This window comes from Micropterus dolomieu, linkage group LG20 (genome assembly GCF_021292245.1).
Source record: "Micropterus dolomieu isolate WLL.071019.BEF.003 ecotype Adirondacks linkage group LG20, ASM2129224v1, whole genome shotgun sequence".
Taxonomy (NCBI): domain Eukaryota; kingdom Metazoa; phylum Chordata; class Actinopteri; order Centrarchiformes; family Centrarchidae; genus Micropterus; species Micropterus dolomieu.
In genome coordinates this window covers 34,453,378-34,473,468 of record NC_060169.1, presented here as the reverse complement: position 1 = coordinate 34,473,468, position 20,091 = coordinate 34,453,378, and the positions used below count along the sequence as shown (strand labels likewise).

At 40.2% G+C, this 20,091-nt stretch overlaps 1 protein-coding gene across 10 annotated transcripts in view; it reads right to left on the bottom strand.

Annotated features, from left to right (window-relative positions):
• Window positions 1–20,091, bottom strand: part of mtss1lb (MTSS I-BAR domain containing 2b) — a 771,894-nt gene that overhangs the window by 9,738 nt on the left and 742,065 nt on the right. For 7 of the 10 annotated variants that reach the window (XM_046032154.1, XM_046032163.1, XM_046032162.1 and 4 more), the window contains 12 exons: window positions 17,005–17,089; window positions 14,665–14,756; window positions 14,030–14,104; window positions 13,019–13,027; window positions 10,244–10,401; window positions 8,317–8,424; window positions 8,125–8,222; window positions 6,742–7,024; window positions 6,393–6,467; window positions 1,130–1,285; window positions 494–676; window positions 144–309 (listed from right to left, as the gene is read on the bottom strand). In XM_046032154.1, coding sequence (XP_045888110.1) covers window positions 144–309; window positions 494–676; window positions 1,130–1,285; window positions 6,393–6,467; window positions 6,742–7,024; window positions 8,125–8,222; window positions 8,317–8,424; window positions 10,244–10,401; window positions 13,019–13,027; window positions 14,030–14,104; window positions 14,665–14,756; window positions 17,005–17,089 — 1,488 coding nt within the window. The remainder of the gene's footprint in view (window positions 1–143; window positions 310–493; window positions 677–1,129; window positions 1,286–6,392; window positions 6,468–6,741; window positions 7,025–8,124; window positions 8,223–8,316; window positions 8,425–10,243; window positions 10,402–13,018; window positions 13,028–14,029; window positions 14,105–14,664; window positions 14,757–17,004; window positions 17,090–20,091) is intronic. The other 3 variants (XM_046032156.1, XM_046032158.1, XM_046032155.1) reach the window with 3 other exon arrangements.

Sequence of the window (20,091 nt, the reverse complement as noted above, 5' to 3'; positions counted from 1 at the left end):
AAGTCAAAATTCTGCAGGGCTGGTAAATATTGATATTTTACTTAAAAGCTTAAAAACAAGAAAGTGTACGGAGGAAGGACTACATTCCTTTAACAGGCTGGCTTTCCTGAGGAACCTTAGGATGAACAGGATTAGAGATTCACCTTGGGAAGGAATTGTGTCCTCGGAGCAGGACGGGGTTGTGGTCTCCGTGCTGTAGCCACTGGAGTACTGCAGGGAGTCTCTGCTGCTTTTCTGCTGCTCCATACTCAGTCCTCTGGTCAGCACCATGGCCAGGTCACTAGCCGCTGGAGAAACCTCCTCTCCATGCTGAGGACATACAGAGACAGGCCGCATTGGAATGACATTTAATCAGCTAGTTCTTGAGGAACTAAATTCAGACTCAGGAGAATTATTTCTGTCCTTTTGTTAATTGCACGTATGCTATGGAAGTAATTTAATGAGCTTACACATTAAGACATGCATGTGGAATTACTACAATGACTAGTGTTACCTTGGCAGCGATGGTAGCCGGGGTCATCCTGGATCTCTGCGCGTCATCAGGCTGGGATGGCCCGGCGTATCCCTGGGAGCCCGGTGATGCCTCGTTCTCCCTCAGTCTATCGAGAGGTTCCTTTCTCCTTTGAACTGCTGCTGCAGCCACGGGCTGCTCATACTGACCTGCTTTTGACCAATCCTGAAGAGGTGAGTGGAATTAATAAACATGACGTAGCAGGTAGGATTAGAATGAGAGACTTGTCCACTATCCAGCAGTTTGAAGCCCTTCATCTGAATGCAGAGAGAGGGGGCCTTTATGGATTGTGCTTGGAAGAGTGTTTGTGCATGGGTGTATGTGGGCTTGGGCCTTTTTAAGAGGTTGAATGTGTTCATGTTGATGAGTTTGATTTGCTTAGTTTTGGTCAACCCCCAGTGAGTAAACTGCAGAACCAGCAAGTGAGACAGTGGAGACCAAAAAATATGCATGCACACACAGCAAGTAGGGATGACACTTAAAGGAAGCAAAGCAATGTGGTTATGAATGCGTTAATCAGATGATGGAAATTAAAAGAAAATAAGTTAACTGAAAGTTATTAAACAGAAACAAAAGTAAAGGTGCAACTGAAGAAATGGAACCGAATTGAGAACAAACCTTCCAGATAGGAACCTTTGATGTGGGAGAAGAGGAGCTGGATCCGGGGGGGCAGTTATAGGGTGGGGACGCAGGAACGGGAAGAATGACAGAGAGAGGCCTGGTGGAGCCAGAGTGAGAGAGAGCGGGGCGGAAGGTAGCGAAGGATGTGCCAAACTGCGGGATGAGAGGCATAGTCACGTCAACAGAGAATGAAAAAGCCGGAGACATAGACCAAGACAGAAACAGAGACCAGCTGTGGTGGGGGACCACTGGGCCAAACACTAGAATAAAAGCAACACATGTACAGTATACACATAACTACAATAGACACTCACACACCAAGCGTGAAACAGAAGAGGAGGAACAGACCTGACAATCAGTTACTACTGTTCATACATCAAAATGGTTATATGCAAACTCTGTAATCACTCTAAGAACTAATCAGTGAAGCATAGAAAGCCTACATTTCACAACTACTTTATATGTTTATGTTAGAAAGGTAATGAGATGTGTTATAGCAGCACCATGCAAGCACTTAAAATTCTGATGGATTTGATTTGGCCGGTACTACTTAGTGCAGTAATTCTGCATAATTGTGGCACAGAAAATATTAAATGGTAACTTTGATGCGCTGTACTAGTGTGCTGGTGTAAGACTGAATTATTGCAGTTTTTAGTACTGTTGTAGCCCTGTTTTAGACTGTCTCATCCAAATTGTCAGAGACAGTTTTGTATGGTCCCTACAGAAAAGCAGCTGGAAGCAGCTGCTTTTTTCAGAGATGGAGAATTTCACCAGGAGTGCATCTCTAAAAACCACCGCTAGTTAGCCTTCATCCTTGAATACTTTAATCTTGTAAAACCCCCACTATTATACTGATAAAGCATACATTTCTTGTCCAAGTACATTTTCATATACAGCGTATGGATCCACTATGGGTGGGAGCTGTAGCCACATTGAACGTTTGCCACAAAGGGCAGCAATAAACTCATTTCACATTCAAAAACAAGTGGTCTAGCCAGAAGAAGGTATATGCATGCTTTATTGTAGTATTGAGTATTTTTGCATTTTTTTCAATGAATAATGTAGCCCATTTTGAGCTTAGGAAGACAGCCTTTGAATATAATGCTGCGAATTCTTGGAATAAATTACAGGAAAAGTTTAAACTAGATGTCCTGATTTCAACAGGACAATTTAAAGCAAAGTGGAATGAACACTTTCCTCACAAATGTAATTGTTACCTGTAAATTGTCTGTTGTTTTTTTAATTATATTATATAAATTTATATCTGTCATGAATATTTGTATCTGTTTGCTGTACACAAGGCTCAGCTGTAAAAGAGACCCTGGTCTCAGTCTGATTCTCTGTATAAATAAAGGCGGGGGGAAAAAGCGGGAAAATACTGCATCATTGACTTTAGAGCAGGTTTTTGTTGGTCAATGGTGCAATCACTTTCTGCTGCCTCAACATAGCAATGCACCAATAGTGCACCTGACTGCACCTCATTTTGAGACAAGAACTCCCGTGGGCGCACAGATAAGGGCAATTTGCTACTTACACAATGTGGGCGTGAAAATGACAGCTGTGTTGGTTGGTTGGAAACCAGCAATGACAAATGCACTGCACTATGCGCTGGATGTAAGTTACGGTATCTCTGCTTTTGTCATAGGCAGATGCAGCTGTTTACCTGATTTTGTTTCATGTGGGCACAGAGATGACCTGCTAAAGTTGATGCTTTCTCATGGAGCTGAGTGTGTGTGTCCAGATGATGTCAGTACCTCTACTTCCTAATAATTTAACTAAAAGTAGCCAGATATAACACAAGTTTGTTCTGTTCTCTTCTGAACATCAAACTTGCGTTATATCTGGCTACTCAGCTCCATGAGACAGCATAAGACAATAAAAACTTATCTCGTCTTTAGTCTCTGAAAATCCTCATATATGTCCTCTTCTTGCACAACCACCGTAACGTGGTTGTGCGAGATGTAATCAAGGTAGCCTAACTGGTGGATGTCGATCACACAATCCATCTTGACAATGCGTGTCAGTCAAATTAGAGAAGGATCACACACTTACTGCCGTCAGATGGCTGTAAAGTGTGCTAATCAACTGAAAGGGACAGCAGTCATATATGCAAGCTGTTGTGGATGATAGATGCTGCTTAAAATCACATGTGAATTGTGCGTTTTTTTGCAAACAGATGTGCATACTGGTCAAAGAACAAATAATTCAAGCGATAAAGACAACCTCTCAAACATAAATACAAGGAATCTGTGACTTCGAGGAGATGAGAAGTGTCCCATGCATAGTTTGATATTGAGTTGCTGTATTTTAAAACCAAAATTGTAATTGTCTCTCATTTGCCAGTGACACTCTACTGCACAGCTTCTAACACTGCAACGAGTAACCAAAATACATCAAAGTGCAAAACATGAGCAGGTGAGGGAAATATTCTGTGTGCTCTGGAAGATCCCACTGAGCTTGCACAAAATAGATCAATGTGAGCCTACTTCCCACAATAAAATATTTTGTTTATCTGTAAACATGGAAATACATCAGTGCAATAATTGTTTTTACTGATTGTTCTCTCGTGTAGTAAGTCGATGGTGTTTGATTTGACTGATACTGTACCACAAAAAAGCATTCCCTGCTGGACAGCCCATTTAGCTCCTAGAGTTACTACTGTCTGTTCTGTTCGGTTTGCCTGACCGCCCACTAACAGTCTTCTAACAGTCTCCCACTGTTTTCAAAAATGCATTAAGCTCTTAAAATAAATCTCCTGCCACCTTGGTGAATGTAACTTATCATTTTAAACAGCATGTGTTGTATAAATATTTTCTATAATGACTTTCTACCACCACAACCATCACAGTTGTTCTTGTTGTTTATGTTGATGGTTGTAGTGACGGTGCAGATCAGGAGTGGCCAAATTCAGAAATTTTCTGCATTCAATCGCTATCTTCCATCTTGTCTGTTCTGCCATGTTTAATCAACTGAGGTAAATGTTTTAATTTACTAGTAATACATCATTGTAGCAGCGTCTGAAATTAGCTTTTTTTTCTGCCTGCCACCTTTAAAATGTATGCGCTAAATGAAGGAATAACATTCATCTCATTAAGGCAGAATTTCACGTAAATAGTGATGTCATTCAATGTTCAATATATCTAAACAAAACCATTACCCACAGAGGACCCATGTGTCATTATTATTGTTTAGTGCTGATTTTGTGCTCGTAGGCGTGCTTCAACCATAGGCTTGGGGTCTTTGGCTCTTCCTCTGTGTTGTTGTCGCAGTTTCTTTGCAGTATTGTGTACCTGAGTATCAGTAAAACAACAATAAATCTAATTTGAACGTTACCAAGCAAACAGCGGCAGATCCGAGCTAATGTAGAGTTGGCTGATTTCCCTGCCTTGCATCACAATGCGCTAGCATAAACAAATCGCTCCCAATTGCTTTGTACCATTACATAAATTATTGGAGGCTAAATCAACACTTTGACATAACACCAGTGGTACACAGGATAGTAATGTGGGTCGTGTTAGCTGGTGTAGTAAAGTGGAAAGCCAAACAACTTTGCGCCGGATAACAATAGCAAGTGCTGAGTGTTAGCTGGCAAGCTAACGCGACTGTTTCTGTGACTCCAGCCTTTCTGATGTTGACTGTTCTCACCCGACATCATCTGAATTTCGTCTGGCCTGACAGGGTTCATAACATAAAGTGTTGTTTTTTATGCTTACATGGAGTTTATGTTGGAGTTTGTGTTGTGCTGAAAGCTGGTTGTTTTGTGGTGTTAGTGGACTGCATTTTATTGGCTGCGGTGTTGTTGCTGTAGTCTGAGAGAGACTCAGGAGCGCGCACAGGGCTGAATCCCGACCCGGTGCCTTCACATTAAAAGCAAAATTGTGGCTAATGCAAGCAACAGAGAAAACAGGTGTGTGCTTCATTTCTAAGTAAGACTACAACCCAATAAGGCAATGAAAAGTGATTTCATTGCAAAACTACATATAGCCCCTTTAATGCCTTATTCTTTCAGCTCGGCTGTGTGTCGGCGTTTCCTCATCTGTAGGATGATATCGCTATACAAAAGTTTCTCAGCAGCAAAAATAAAAGCAGACTATAAAACAGTGTCATTTCCCAAAGAGAAATGATTGGTCAGTAGGCGTGTTTTTATAGAGTCTATCTCTTATCTGGATCATAACATCCTCCAGAGTAGGTTAGCTGTTCAGCATAAGTTACCATGGTGATCTACCCTGGTAAGAAGTGAACCACCGTCCTGGTACTGAAAACCCAGGGTTAACCCTGAAGTTACCTTGCTAAGCTCAAATCCTGCTTCGTGGTACAGGCCCCAGGTATCCACAACCAACCAGCCTACGGTAGTGAGGATAATGTAAATATTATTTTTTATAAATGTTTTATTATGACATATTATTATATTTCAGTTAATGCATAGAGTTTATCTTGTTTCTAGTATTATATTATTATAATCCAATTTGTAAACACAAACATGTACTTCCCAACTTCCATAACACTGACAACTTCCTATCCACACATATTCCAAATCCAAATGTATTTATTTTTCATTAATATAATACTTTTTATTCATTTTGTTTTTTATATATAATAAACAATGGTTCTATTTTTCACCAGAAATTAAGTTATGTTTTTGTACACCAAAAGCATAAAACCACTAAAAGACCAATTTTGCAGAACAGACGGCAGTATCTTCTGACTGTGGAAAATACATGAGACTTTCTATGGACTCATTGTCCATAGAAAAATCACAACTAATTAATTGAATGAATGACATTGCTGAACCCCAAACTGAGATTGCAAAATCTAAACTTTTAGGAGTTTAGGAGGCTTTCCATTTAGAGATTGCACTCTAAAGTCTTTGCTTTACAGCATCGGTAGCATCAGTAAATATGGGCATGCTGTGTACAGTTTACTGATGTCACATTTGGAGGATTTCTGGGTGTTGAAGGCAGTTTCACAGTCCTTCTGTGACTGTTGTGGTTAATGCAATTCCCTTATGTAGTTTTTTAAATAAAAACCAACTATCTAATTTATTTAATTCAATATCCAATCATTTAAGAATGTTGTTTCTTTATTGGCCCAGTTGTGAACTACACATATATAAAGCTCTGATTGCAAACCTAAATTAATAAAACATACCTCTAATTTCCTATTTGTGGCACACTTTTTACCATGCTTTTACGTTTTAATGTAGTTTGAGTGTTATACTGTTGAGGACGCCGTATTGTACAGTATGAATAAGAGGACTTACAGTGGTGGGGGAGCTGCATTCGCTGACTGACTGGCATGTTTCTGAGGCCTCTGACGATGCTGAACTGGATGACTTCTACAGCAGAAAAAAGGGTGGGAAAAAACATCAATTTGTTAATTGATTTGTCAAAATTGATTAAGAGTCCATGTTTATGTGAGCATTGCATTTGTGTGAAACTTAATATCCACTATCATCATTATTTCCAAAAACAAGCTAAAAATGCTAGTGACGTGAGAATATTCTGGTTCCAAATCAAAGCAAATCTAAATTAATTTGGAAAATCCAAATCAAATGTTTTTATGCTAATTCAGTGGCATGGCTGGGCACCAACATTTTAAGGCATTAGTACCTGGCTAGTGATGTCTGAGGGCATGGGCGAGGGGGGCTTGGAGTAGATGTTTGCATCCTGGGACACGAAGCCCGAATCGTGGGAGGAGACGCTGCTGAGGCGGTGGGCAGCGATCCCCCCCGGTGGCGGAGGCTGGTGCGGCAGGCTGCTGCGGTAGCGATATGAGGAGGAGGAGGATGAGGTGGGTGAGTGGGGCTGCGAGCCTCCACCACCGACACTAATACCACCACTACCGCCTCCCCCTGATGAACGGGAGGCACTACTGTGGGCACTGTTGACGCTGCTGCAAGGGGGTTGGGGGGAAAGGGAAAAGTACAGAGGAGCAGGGGGAGGGCGGAGTGATGGAAGGGTGAGGAGTGTGAGGGAAGGATGAAGATGACAGTTGCCAATATGGGGTAAAGACAGTATGATTATAGCGATGTCAAAGTGATGGTTTGATTTAGGAAGAGGAAGTTGAAGATGTGACATGTTGGTTATTGGCAAATATCATACATTCATGATTGGAGGATGCATTGGTGAATTTTGTGATTGGTTTATGTGGTGAGGTTCAGGAGTAGTTCAAGGTAAGTTGATGGTTTATCAGGTTAGTGAAAACCCACGATGCAGTGACACATTAGAGTCACAGACCAGTCACAGTTAAAAGCAGAGAACCCGAAAATGAAAGGAAACCAGGTAACACCCCGCAGGATTCAAGAAAGAGGGCAAATCACATGAGTGCAAACAAACAAGACACAAAAAAATAGAAGATAGACATGTGAAGAAAGAGACAGAATGATGGTTGTGGTGAGGGGAAAAGGGGGGAGAAGGGGGAGGAGGGGGTAGACAGAGAGTGGGTACGCTTATGAGAATCCAAGGTGCGCGCACACACACACACACACACACACACACACTAAACACTGCAGGCAAAAGCTGTGAACTTGCATGCTTTAGAGCTTCGCCTTGAGAGCAACTGCTTCTACATGCAGGTGTTTTTTTCAGACAAAGAAGTACAGAAATCCATTTGTACTTTACAATATTATTATTGAAGTATATATTTTGTTATTCAAAGACTCTGAATTTGAGTATTGTATGCATTTACAGCCATAAAATGCAGAGATTGTGCATATGCTGATATCTAGCATTTAAGCCAATATCCAATATATTTTTGGTCAGCATACTTCTACAGAATGTTTCCCTGTCTGAAGGTTGTGGATCTTTCTATTTTTTTTTTTGAGATTTCACTAAACTGAAGATGACTAGACGAACAGTAATGATGGACTGACACACAGACAGAAAGACTAACAGTCGCGGTGAAACGCCAACATCAGGGAAGGCTCCTCTTTCTGATACACAGACAGTTTATAACACAAGGTGTGGGTTATTTCGGTGTATACATGTGAGTACCTGCACATGCTGCTCTTGCGGGAGCCAGAGCTGCTTGGGGATGAAGGAGGGGTCTGATAGGACCAACTGTAATCTGATCCCTTCAGATCCTTAATCACCTGAGAAAGAGACACACACAGAGAGACAGTTAGTTTATTATCGTTTTTTTTCTTTATGTGTGTTTTGCATGTTGTGCGTGTGTCTGTGTATCACCTGTTCACTAGCTGGGGGCAGTTTGTGAGGATCGGTTGTCAGCACAGTGAGGTCGTCAATGATGGCCTGGAGGTGGGTGATCTCTCCCAGCATGGCGATCTCTCCGTTCTTAAAAACAAGATAGAAACAAGGACTCTAATTTCCTGCTAATCTCCCTGTGTTCCAACAAGATCCAAACATCGAGGTACAGGATGTGTCATTCAAGAGAGTGAATCTTAAAATCTCAAAGTGAAATAAAATTTTTATTATTTTGCATAATCAAAAAAAAGGACTGTGTGTCTGTGTGTACATTCACATACAAAACTTTTTTTTTACAACTTTTATCGAAATGATTAATTAATTATAATAAATAACATAAAATTTGTGTAACTTTTCTTATGTATGTATTAGAGGTGTGCGTGTGTGTGTGTGTGTGTGTGGGGGGGGGGGGGGGGGTTACCAGTTTTATACTGTGATGAAACTGTGTGACAACACGGCCAGCCTTCCCTATCCACATGTATGCCATGTAGTGCCACTGATGACCCTGTTGCCGGTTCACCGCTTTTCCTTTCGTGGACCACTTTTGATAGGTCTAACACCATCTACTCATCACAATTTGGCCCTTGTTAGAGTTTCTCAAATCCTTAAACTTGCCCATTTTTCCAGCATTAAAACACCAACTATAAGGTCACAATGTTCACTTGCTGCCTAATATATCATACCCGATGACAGGTGCCATGGTAACAAGACAGTAGGTGTTGTTCACTTTGCCCGTCAGTGGTCATAATGTTATGGTTGATTGGTGTATACACGCCTTTATTTAACTAGGAAGTCAGATTGAGATTAAAACCTCTTTTACAAGTGAGACCTAGCCAAGACAGGGTCAAATAGCACATCCAAAACATAACAGGAACAAGATCAAAACTGCAACAATAGGTACGGCAAAAAATACATTACATAATATAGTGCATCAACATGTTTCTACTAGTTAATGGAATCAACTGCAGCTAGCAGTGACCACATCCATTATTCTAAGTTTTAAATCATATAAAGAGATAGGGGTCTCAAGTTTGAGCATGGTTTGCCTATCGTTCCAGGAACAAGGACCTGCTTTGCAAAAAAAAAAACTTCTGGCTTAAGTTAGTAGGAAATTTGACTGAGATGATCTTTTAAATTAAAATACCAGTACCAGTAATTTACGCAAAGTAAGGGATGACCACCCCACCATTCTGTAAAGGTTTAATGACAGGTCATGTACTAGAATTTATGGCTGAGTGATACAGGAGGTCTAGTTTATGCAAGGTTGATGGTGAGGTAAATCTGTATATCACCAATAATCAGAAAAAGCAAAGCAGCAATTTCTGGCTATAAAAAAGCCCAGTGTGAATTTCTATTTCTTTGTGAGATAGTCAATGTAGTGTTTTTTGACTTATGTTCATCCACATTTGTAATTATCAACAAACTGAATAAAGACACCATCAAGTATTGGTGATGAGTATTGATTGAGTGGGTTGGAACCTTAGTTTGCTCAGGGGGGAAAATCATAGTTTTATTTCTGGTTGAGTTTAAAAGCTATTTCAGATCTGATATGTCATGCAGCACAGTAATATATTATAATATATTATTATAATATTATAATAATATAAGTTTTTGTAAGATTAATAAACAGAGACACATGTGAGTTTATTGTTTATGTCAGTTATAGTATGTTGTAGTATGTCGCCTCCCAGTGAAAAGCAAGTGCGGTGATAGTGTCACTTTTTGCATTTTGGTATCACACAACACAATCACCATCATTTGGGTCACTTTGAGCAAAGCACTCAACCTGCATCTTTAACATGGAGCTGCTCAGCAACAATGGCAGACTATGGTCACAGAAAATGCTTGCGCCTCATTTACCCATCTTTGCTTCCACCCTTCCCTCCACTCTACAACCAACTATCCTCACCACGACAGGCTGAAGGAAGCTGATGAAGGTGCAGAATCGACCCCTCTCTTCCACAAGGGCCCGGCGCACTGCCTGCTTCTCCGTCTCCTCCATCAACAGGCACATGTCAGTCACATCCTGCATGGCGCTGTCCAGCTGAGGTTGCAGGTCTCCTCGCCCTGGGTTAGGGAGGGTATAGTGGTGGTGAGAGAAAAAAATACGAGATAGAAAGAGAGTGGAATTGAGATTGTCAGGTCAGGGAGAGGATGATGGTAGAAAGGTGATTTTCACCAGGGAGGTGGACAAAAAGGAAGTAGGAAAGAAAAAATGGAGGTACAGATAGTGTAAGTGAAAGGGAGAAAAGGTGTGTGTAGGTATTTACAGCAAAAGAAAACAATACATTAACACAATGTGGCCTTGATGGGATATCTGTCCAACATCCTCTTCTTCCCATAATGTGAGTGAGACAAAGTAAGCAGAGCCACCTCATTTGATGTTTTGTATCTGTACTGTAAGTGTCATCATCATATATATCATTATATTTGACAGACAGCAGCCAAGCCACTGATATAATGTCCTGCATACTGTATGTATGTGTATATGTATAGAGAGATACAAAAATCAGAAAAGCATATAGTATAGTTTGGGGACATTATGATGCTCAATTATTAATAATATGTTGTCTTTCGATACTGAACAGATTTGATCATGTTTAGCAAAATTGCAGGTAATTCATATGAAATGTAGGAACTTCACAGGAGCTTAAGGATAAACCTGCAATAACTGATTTTTTTCCACTTGGGGGCAGCAGAAACAAGCTGTAAACAACACTGGCATATAAACCTTTTGTTTTGGTATGGTGAATGTGTTACTGGCAAACTGCTACCTATTTACACATCCAGCAGACACGGAGCAAGTCCAATATTCACTCACTTTCAGCTCTGTTTTGGTCTCCACCAACAACCCCTGAGGGAAATATTTTACTCTTTAGCTGCTAAATGTTCCACTATGTTCACCAGCTAGTCGCTAACTTTGTCCGTCCACTGTTTGGTGCTGGACAGGGTAAAGTAGGTTTTGTAGGGCTATTTTGCTAAACACAGCTGCCTGCCACGGCTAAAAACAGCATTGATGAGAGTGTCAAGAGTGAAACAAAACAGTAAAGTTGCAGGTTGTAAAACCAATGACTTAAAAAGGGGGGAGGAACAACAGAGTTAGGTTATAATTCTCTGTGGGCTCATCTCTATGGATTTACAGAGAAAATATTCATTATAGCAGCTTTAAATAATAAAGGGGAATGACTTCTTTTTTAAAACTTTTTTCAGCACAGGCAGCGAACATTGCACTGCAGTCAAAATCTACTGCAAGACAGTTCAGTCTAGTGAATACTCACAATTAGGCTATCAGGCTAACAGCATATGTCTTTTGTGCTAGTTTTATCTCAGTTGCAACTCTAGAGAGACTAATGCTTTTCTGTGGCCTCTCTGTTTGTAAACTAAGACTTGAGATCAAAGTTGAGCACAATATATAAAATGTGATGACAGTACAGAGCCAAAACACAAATAATGTGTTTCTGTCTTAAAACTTCACTACTTGCTGTAATTGTGCAGCAATCACTAATGTAAGACATAGGTGCATATGTATGGTGAAGAAAATCTGAATCCGATTTACTGAAAAAACGTGAAATGCAATGAATGGAGAGCAAGACAAGAAATAACTCTTTGTTGTGTTACAGCATGCAGAAAAGTCAGCAGAGATGTCTGAAGTAACAGAGACAGACTGACAGAGAGAACAAGAGAGGTGGGGTAGCATGAGAGCAGAACGAAAGCCTGCGGCGTGACAACAAAGCTAACAGTAGCAGCTACAGAAGTCATGAAGGAGTCAAGGAAGAAGTTAAATTACATCATGCATTGCCGGAGTTGAAACTGCACGACTTCAACTTCTAAAACAACTGTAAAACTATAGAAGCTGAACTCTTAAATGTCACCAGGAGACAAAACCTTAAGTGAAGTTTATTTGGGAACTTTAGTGCTTCAACTACTTTTCTGAAAATTCACAGCAGCTGGTATCATATCCTTTTTTAAGTGAGAAAAAAAGATGACTAAGGACTCGGGTCATCTGAGCTACCATTGTTATACTTGTGCTAAAATTATACTTATCCAATATCTGACTGATCACTTGACACAAAAGTACAATCCATCATCACTTGCCTCAGGGACTTCTAAGAAACTGTCATCAAAACCTCTGGTATCAAAGAGTTCTGCTCTGCAGTGAACCTAAAAACTCTTTGTACTGTTACAGTATGCAAAACAAAGTCAGCAGAGGTGTCTGCAGTAACAGATAGAGTGAAAGAGAGAAGCTGTTGTTATTTTGGTTTATCTTGTGCTTATGTGGTGTATTTCACAGAATAAATGTATGCTAAAGCAAGTTACCACAAACTAATCACTAACTAACTAAATAGCTACTGCAATGCACAGAAAGTGGTGAAAATAGGGTTCCACAGCTTATTTTGGGGCTCCCTGGTGGGTTAATCCAGCCCTGACAACAGGGCTCTCTCTGCTGCCCTGAAGTCAACTTTCATGACTATTCCGTATTGTAAAACAACTGCTTAACATATACCGAAACATTTCCATGACCACTAGTAACCCTTGTATCACAAATTTTGTAAAAACCACTAAGTAATATGTTGAGCTCTGCTGGGTACATGCTTGTCTAGTAAGCTACAGGAGAAGGTTGGGAATGTGAGTAAAAAAGAAGGTGATGAGGTAGAGCTGTAGCAGGCGGTAGGCTGATACTTACCCAGCATCTCTATTACAGGGGGACAAATACCATAGGGAGGGAGAGACAGAGAGAAGGGGAGACAGCAAAAAGGAAGCAAAATAAGGAAAGAGAAAGGGGCCAGAGAGAGAAAAGGGGGAGAGAGAGCAGAAATAGCAGAACTCATTGTTAAGGTTAGTACAAGGAAGCCATCACAAGACCGCCACTGTGCCACAGGTTAGAGCAAAAAAACACTGCTGCAACCAAAAACTAAATAATAATACCTCCAAGCATCAGCACTGATGGGGATAACCAGACACTCACAAACATAACAGCAAAGGACAGGACACTGTTTCACTGTCAGTTTCATCAAACATTGTGTTAATGTAATTATTAATGCTGTTTAGTTTAATTATGTTATTTTATTTTATGTATTTATTACACTTCATTTAATACAATGTACTACTATTATGTTTTACATAAAACAATAACAATGTACTCAGAGTTAAAGTCATTGAGTGCCCTGTGTGTGTGTGTGTGTGTGTGTGCACATCTTACATTTATGTATTCATCTGCCAGGCAACTGAATGGAAGCTTTTCCAGAAAGACAGCACTAATTATTGGTTGCTGCCTCAGTGAGTGTTTTGTGTTTCAGGACGAATGGACGAATGAGAAAAGATCTGCAATACTACTGTGCTCCACTAGATGGAAGTATAAACCTATTATTCTTTTGATTTAGACTGGATGAAATCTATGGTTCTTGACCAACACGTGGCTAGTTTTGGCCCAGGCAATATTGTTGTTGGTGTTGATTTACTGTTCACTAGCACTACTAGCAACAGTAGTGAGATATTAGAGATAACAGAGGTACAAATTACCTGAATGTGCAAATGCACAGCTACAGCACATTAATCACACAGAAACACCATTGATACTAGTAGAATTGATGGTATCTAAGAGAACTTACTGTTTGACCTCTACAATTTGACCTCCTGTCTGTTCTGTTAAATATGAGAGGAGCCTGAGCTCAGCTGTAAGCCTGCTGACTGTTACCTTTACGAGCCTTCTTCTGTAGTTTTATGGTGTCAGATGACTTCTTCTTGATCTCGTGGCGTGACCTCTTGTACTCTTGAAACAGGATGAACAGAGATGCTTTAGTAACAGGAATGTAAAGCCTGATGTGTGAACTTGTGCATTTCAAAGGCTAACTTAGCTAGAAACAATTTCAGTGTGTAACCAAGAGCTCACTGGCTACAGACCTTAACATTGATTGGAGGAAAACACTGATCCTTAATGGTAAGAGTTAGCATTGAAGAATATATTTGATTTGTGGCAGTCAGTCCAGGCGGTCAGTACAGTCAAACTGCGACCAGTAAGAAGACCATTATAGTACATAAGTAAGTCTCAACGTGCTTTCACACTCAATTCAAAGTTTCTACTATCTATTCTAAAGAATATTTTTTTGGAGTGTACTTAAGTGATTGCCCTGAATGATATGCCATCTGATTACACTGATCTCTTTTCTTATATCCAACCTTCAAGGGACAAAGAACATCCATTTGTCATATTACCACAGTGTTGTAAAATGAGATGCAGTTTGCAGTTTGGTCACTAAGCCACAGAGCAGCATCTCGCAAAGCAATAGGTACTTGTTCTAATTAGCATCATAAGCTGCTATGTGTGTGTACCTTTGGCATGATCTTTGTCCAGCTGGTTGGCTGTCTTCTTCCAGTCCTCAATCTTGTCCTGGAGAGGAGTGATCAGACTCTCCATCAAAGCACTGTAGGAGAGACAAAGATTTAAGAGGGAGATACATAAATTAAGAAACAGCTCGGACACCATGCCAACAGCTACTGCTTTGTTTCATTCAAGATAAATCCTAATATTTCCATTGTCTGGCTTCTTGACAAGACTAAACAGTAGTGACCCCCATATTCCAACCACCAAGCCCCACTCAAATTGAGTACATATAAATTCCCTCCACATGTCGTTCCACTTCATGATTTTAGTATCTGGAACACTTCCCCCATCCCTCACACATGCATACATTAGTGATACAAATGGACACACATACAGTAAATGGAGGATTACTGGATCTTGTGCACAGACATACAGACACACTACAGCTTTTAGACTGACTCAGTCTTTAAGGGGATCCCCGCCATTACCACGGACATAGATCATCATCATCATCATTATCATCTCCATCAATGTAATAGCTTTTGTCGTGGAAAAGTCATTAGAGAGTGTGGAGAATGAAGGAAAAGGCACACACTGGTTGAAAACAGACTCCAGGTTTCAAGAGTGGTCTGTGTTGCAAGCCAATGGTTGTATTCTCTCACAGTCATTTAAATATGTGCAGACACAGTAATGTTCCTAATGGAATCCACACAGCAATTGTCCCATCATAACCCTAAAACTAGAATTGCGCGGTTGTATGCCTCTGCCAACCAGTCAAGTTATAGTTTACATCCATGACTGTCCAAACTCAAAATATATGTAGGGAATACTTGGAAGGAATTTAATTTTTAGATGCAAAGTCTATCTATGAGCTGTAGGTCAAACTCAATACTTATTTTGAGATCACATTGACCTTTGATCTTTGAAGAGTCAAAAGTGTCACCTATTTAGTGGCCGACCAACTGTGAATTATAGTTTACCTCCCATTATTCTCCTGTTGAATAATGGCCAAAATGGCATTATGATGTCACTGGGAAGTTGGTAAAAAAAATCCCATTACTTTGTTGTTGTATCCCATTAAACATCTGTGTGAAATTTTGTCAGAATTATAGCTAGAGATGCACCGGTCGACTGGCCAGTGACTGGAATCAGACGGTTTTTAGCTGAATTGGCCCGATTAGAGCCACTTATCCGATCCTGTGCCGGAAAGATTTAGACGCATGCTGCACTGCACGTTGTTCATGCACACAGGCAGTAACCGACTACTGTCACAGCCACACACACACACACGAAAACATGTTGTCAGAAGCTGGGAAGTTCCTCACCGTGAGTGAAGTAGACACAAGGTTTACAATCTGTAATAAGGTCCAAATAAGCCATGTTTCTTTACTAACCAGAGTAAACGGATACAAGGCGAGTGTACGGTAAGGTGTGGAAGTAAGTATAATTAGAGAAGAACTAGAAATAGGAAAAAGTATTCTTTTTAATATTTTCAAATAAAATATACAAATATACCCCCTGTCCCCGCCACAGTTATGCTGAGCCTTGTGCTGTAATTTAATTCCAGTTGGATTTTAGAGTACAAAAAAGCTCTGTCCAGTAGCCTAACTTTTTATATTTTGAGATGTGTGTGAGAGAATTTCCTGTAACCTGGTGCAGTTTTTGCTAATATGTAAATGTTATTTAATAGTCATGTTTTTAGTCAATTTTCCATTAAAGAAAAGTTACAAAAATGTTTGTATATGCTGACAATCATACAGCTTAGAAAGAATGAAAACTGGAATTGGCCAATCAGAATCAGCAAGTCAGACCTTTTAACAAATCTGAAATCGAAATTGGCCAGGAAAATTGCAATCAGTACATTTTTAATTATTGGATTGGTTCTTGAGTTATGGCCAAAACGTGCTTGTCAAGGTCATTTCGGGGTCACAGTAACCTTGACTTTTGAGTCAAAAGTGTCACCCATTCGTTGTTCAACCAAATGAAATATGGTCCTCAGTTCTTGAGCTATTGCGTGTTTTGTGAGGTCACAGTGACCTTGACCTTTGACAAACAAATTCTAATCAGTTCATCCTTGAGTTCAAGATGTTTGTGCCAAATTTGAAGAAATTCCCTCCAGGCGTTAGCGAAATACTGCATTTTCCCGAGAATAGGATAGACGTACGGATGGACAACCCGAAAACATAATGCCCCCGGCGATGGCTTTGCCAGCACGGAGGCACAACAAGGTCAGCTTAAGATTAAAAAACACATGAGGTTAGACTTCTGAAAACCAGTGTAGTCTGTGTGACAGAAACAGTGAGACAGAAAGGCAAGAAGGAAGAAGGTCCGTAGGACATTTATCTTACTTGGTGAACTGGCGAAGTTTTGCCTCAATGCTGCGATGCCTCATGCACATCCTGGTCAGAGCTGAACCAATATCTCTGGTTGCCCCTGGAAACACAAAACAGCCCGGTTCATATGACAAAACACACACAGACACACATAGAGATGCTACGAAAGAGTCTTACTGCACATTTAGCACAGAAGGCCCTTTTTAGTTCCTCAGAAAATCTCACAAAGCAGTGATCAATATTTACATTACAGTTATTAGTGTGTAGTGAAATGAATGCTGGTAAAAGTATTGTGTTGTATAAACAGATGATCAACTACCAAGCTTTTGTACCCTTTTACATTCAGCCAGTATTTACAAAAGACACTGATCTGCCTCTTGTGGATACTCTATACACTCCCTGCTTCGTCCAAATAAAGTAGTATCTTGTGTGAGTGTGTGTTTGTGTGAGAGCCAACCGCTCAGGGACACAATTTCGTGAGTGGCTAACCTGCAACTATAAACACCAGTCTATTTTAAGGCATAGTAGGTCCATGTGGAAAAAGCTGACCCTGGAGTTTAAGTCAGTTTAACTGATGGCAGACACTGCTAACTTCCAAACAAGGTGCTCAGAGCTGCTGCTGCCGCCGCTGTACAGGTGGCGGACCAATAAGAAAAACTGGATTATAGCTTCACTCTCATGCTATGTACTTTAAGACTTTCCATCAGAGGTAAGGCTTTTACAGTATACGGTGCCTAGAGAATACCATAATCACTGCTGCCACTGAAATGTACACACTGGAAAATTCAGATTAAACAGCAGCCAAATGGGATTTCCTCGAGAGACACTGTTTATCATAAGAGCTTAGGTAGGCTTACACAGTAAAATGCAAGGAGTGCAGAGGGAGGAAGGGTGTAATTCCAAAATGTTATGCACCAGATATATATTTTCATCCAAAACTGAAAAATCCATTGTTTGGAAAAGTAGAGGGTATGCGCATGACGTCACAGAACGCAGTTACGCTCACTGAGTGGCAGAAAGACGAGCAGCAGTGTTAGCTTGAATCAGCTAAAACACAAACAACACATCTAAAATGAGAAAGAGCTGGACCGCTGATTCTTTGGTAAGCAGCACTGTTAAGTCCGACTGCCTTTAATTTGAGCAAATAATCACTTGTTTTACTCCCGGTTTGCTAAACGCAGCCATGGTAACAGATGTTTTGCCACTCAGTCCAGTGTGTTCCGGAAGGGGAAGTGACATCAACGCACATCCTCTATAATTAAATCCTTTAGACTTTGATGAAAATCAATGAAAATTACTTTTTCAGCTACATACAGCTACAAGCAACAACTTTTTAACTTAACTGCCATTCTTTAAATAATCAATTTTCAAAATTGCAAACAAAGTAACAAAAAAAATTTAATGTTTTTGTGAAATGGTCTCCTTTACATTTCCATTTTGGGACAGAACTCTAATTTTACCACATGCAACGCAGATGATTTGTAGCCACGCAACCAACATGCTAGCAATGGCAGTGCCGAATGGTTAATCAGTCCACCCCACACAGGCTCCACCATAAGGCTGACATTGTTGGTTAGGAGTAAACTATCCTGACACCTTTAAGATGGATTGTCATCAAGTTTGATACAGACATTTACAGTATGGCCACCACAGGATTAACTGTGAGAATGTTAGCATGCTAACATGCTAAGCTAAAACGTTAAGGTAAAGGTCTCTTGCTAAATATAGCACGTTCGTACTGTCATTGTGAGCATGTTAGCATGCTGAGGTTAGAATTTGGCTCATGCTGCAGCATTTCCCATGCATGTCATGCATGACAGCAGATCAGGCAGCCGCGGCAGAGATCACTTGAGTTGACAACTATGCTCATTACTGTAAGTAAGCAATAAACTGAAAAGGAGTATCGAAAGGAGTTTTAGAATCGATATAATCCTAACAAAACCCATATCTACTCCTGACAAAATGGCAGCACGTAAAGTTTATGATAATATATCACTCACTCAGTTAACACCTGGGGTGAAGGAGGGGGAATTGTCATAGCATTTTCAATATGCATATTGTTGCTTTACATCTGTGACAAACTGTGTGCTTGTTCTGATTCATTTACTTTATTTATAAAGACTAAACATGACAATTTACTTTAGTCTTGTTATTTGATAACCCCTCATAAATATAACATTTTGTATAGCGGCATATGAAAATTGACTTCGGTCAAGTAGATTCCTGACATTAACGTGTTCTACTGTTACTGTAGAACACTACTGTTCGTAACTGGACAGGTCATGGTTATGGCAAATTAACTATGGCTGAGGTTAGGGTAAGGTTAAGGTTAGACGAATAAAACACTTGGTTAATTTTATTTAGTTTATGTTTATGACAGAACACAAACTCCAGTTTCCTGCATGAAGTCATGACATGACAAGACACGTTACATACCATTTCACTACTATGGCTCCCACACCTTTATTGTCTGCCTTGCTACACACAGTAAATGGGTTTATGTGTACATGGTATCTTATTGATATAGGATACAAATAGTCAAGTAAAGTCAATTTTATTTATATAGTCCCCTCAAGGGGCTTTACAATCTGTACGGCATACTGCAACCTCTTTCCTTAGACCCATAATTCAAACAGACCTCCTCCCCCTGGTTCTATTTTAAAAACGAATGGCCTCATGCCTGTGGTCTGATCAACCTACACCGCCTTGTTTAATGGCAAGTGTTTAACTTCCTCACCAGCCAGTTTGCAGATTCAAACCAACAACCTGGCCAACCAGGCAACCCTCTGATTAAAACAATCATAAGGTACCTACTCACATATTTTACCACATAGCCATACACTCACAAATGCCATACCACACACACACATACACACTCATACTTACACTGTTTGTTGTTCACATCCAGAGAGAAGTGCTCCATTCATAATTAACAAATTCCTCCCTCATGCCTCCTGTTCTACCCGGCAACCATTCATTAAAGCAGAGCCACCCTCCCCCAAACACACACACACACACACACACACACACACACACAATCAGTTGTTTCAGAATCAGAATTTTGAACTGTTTGTTGACTGTGTGATCTAATACGAAATCAAT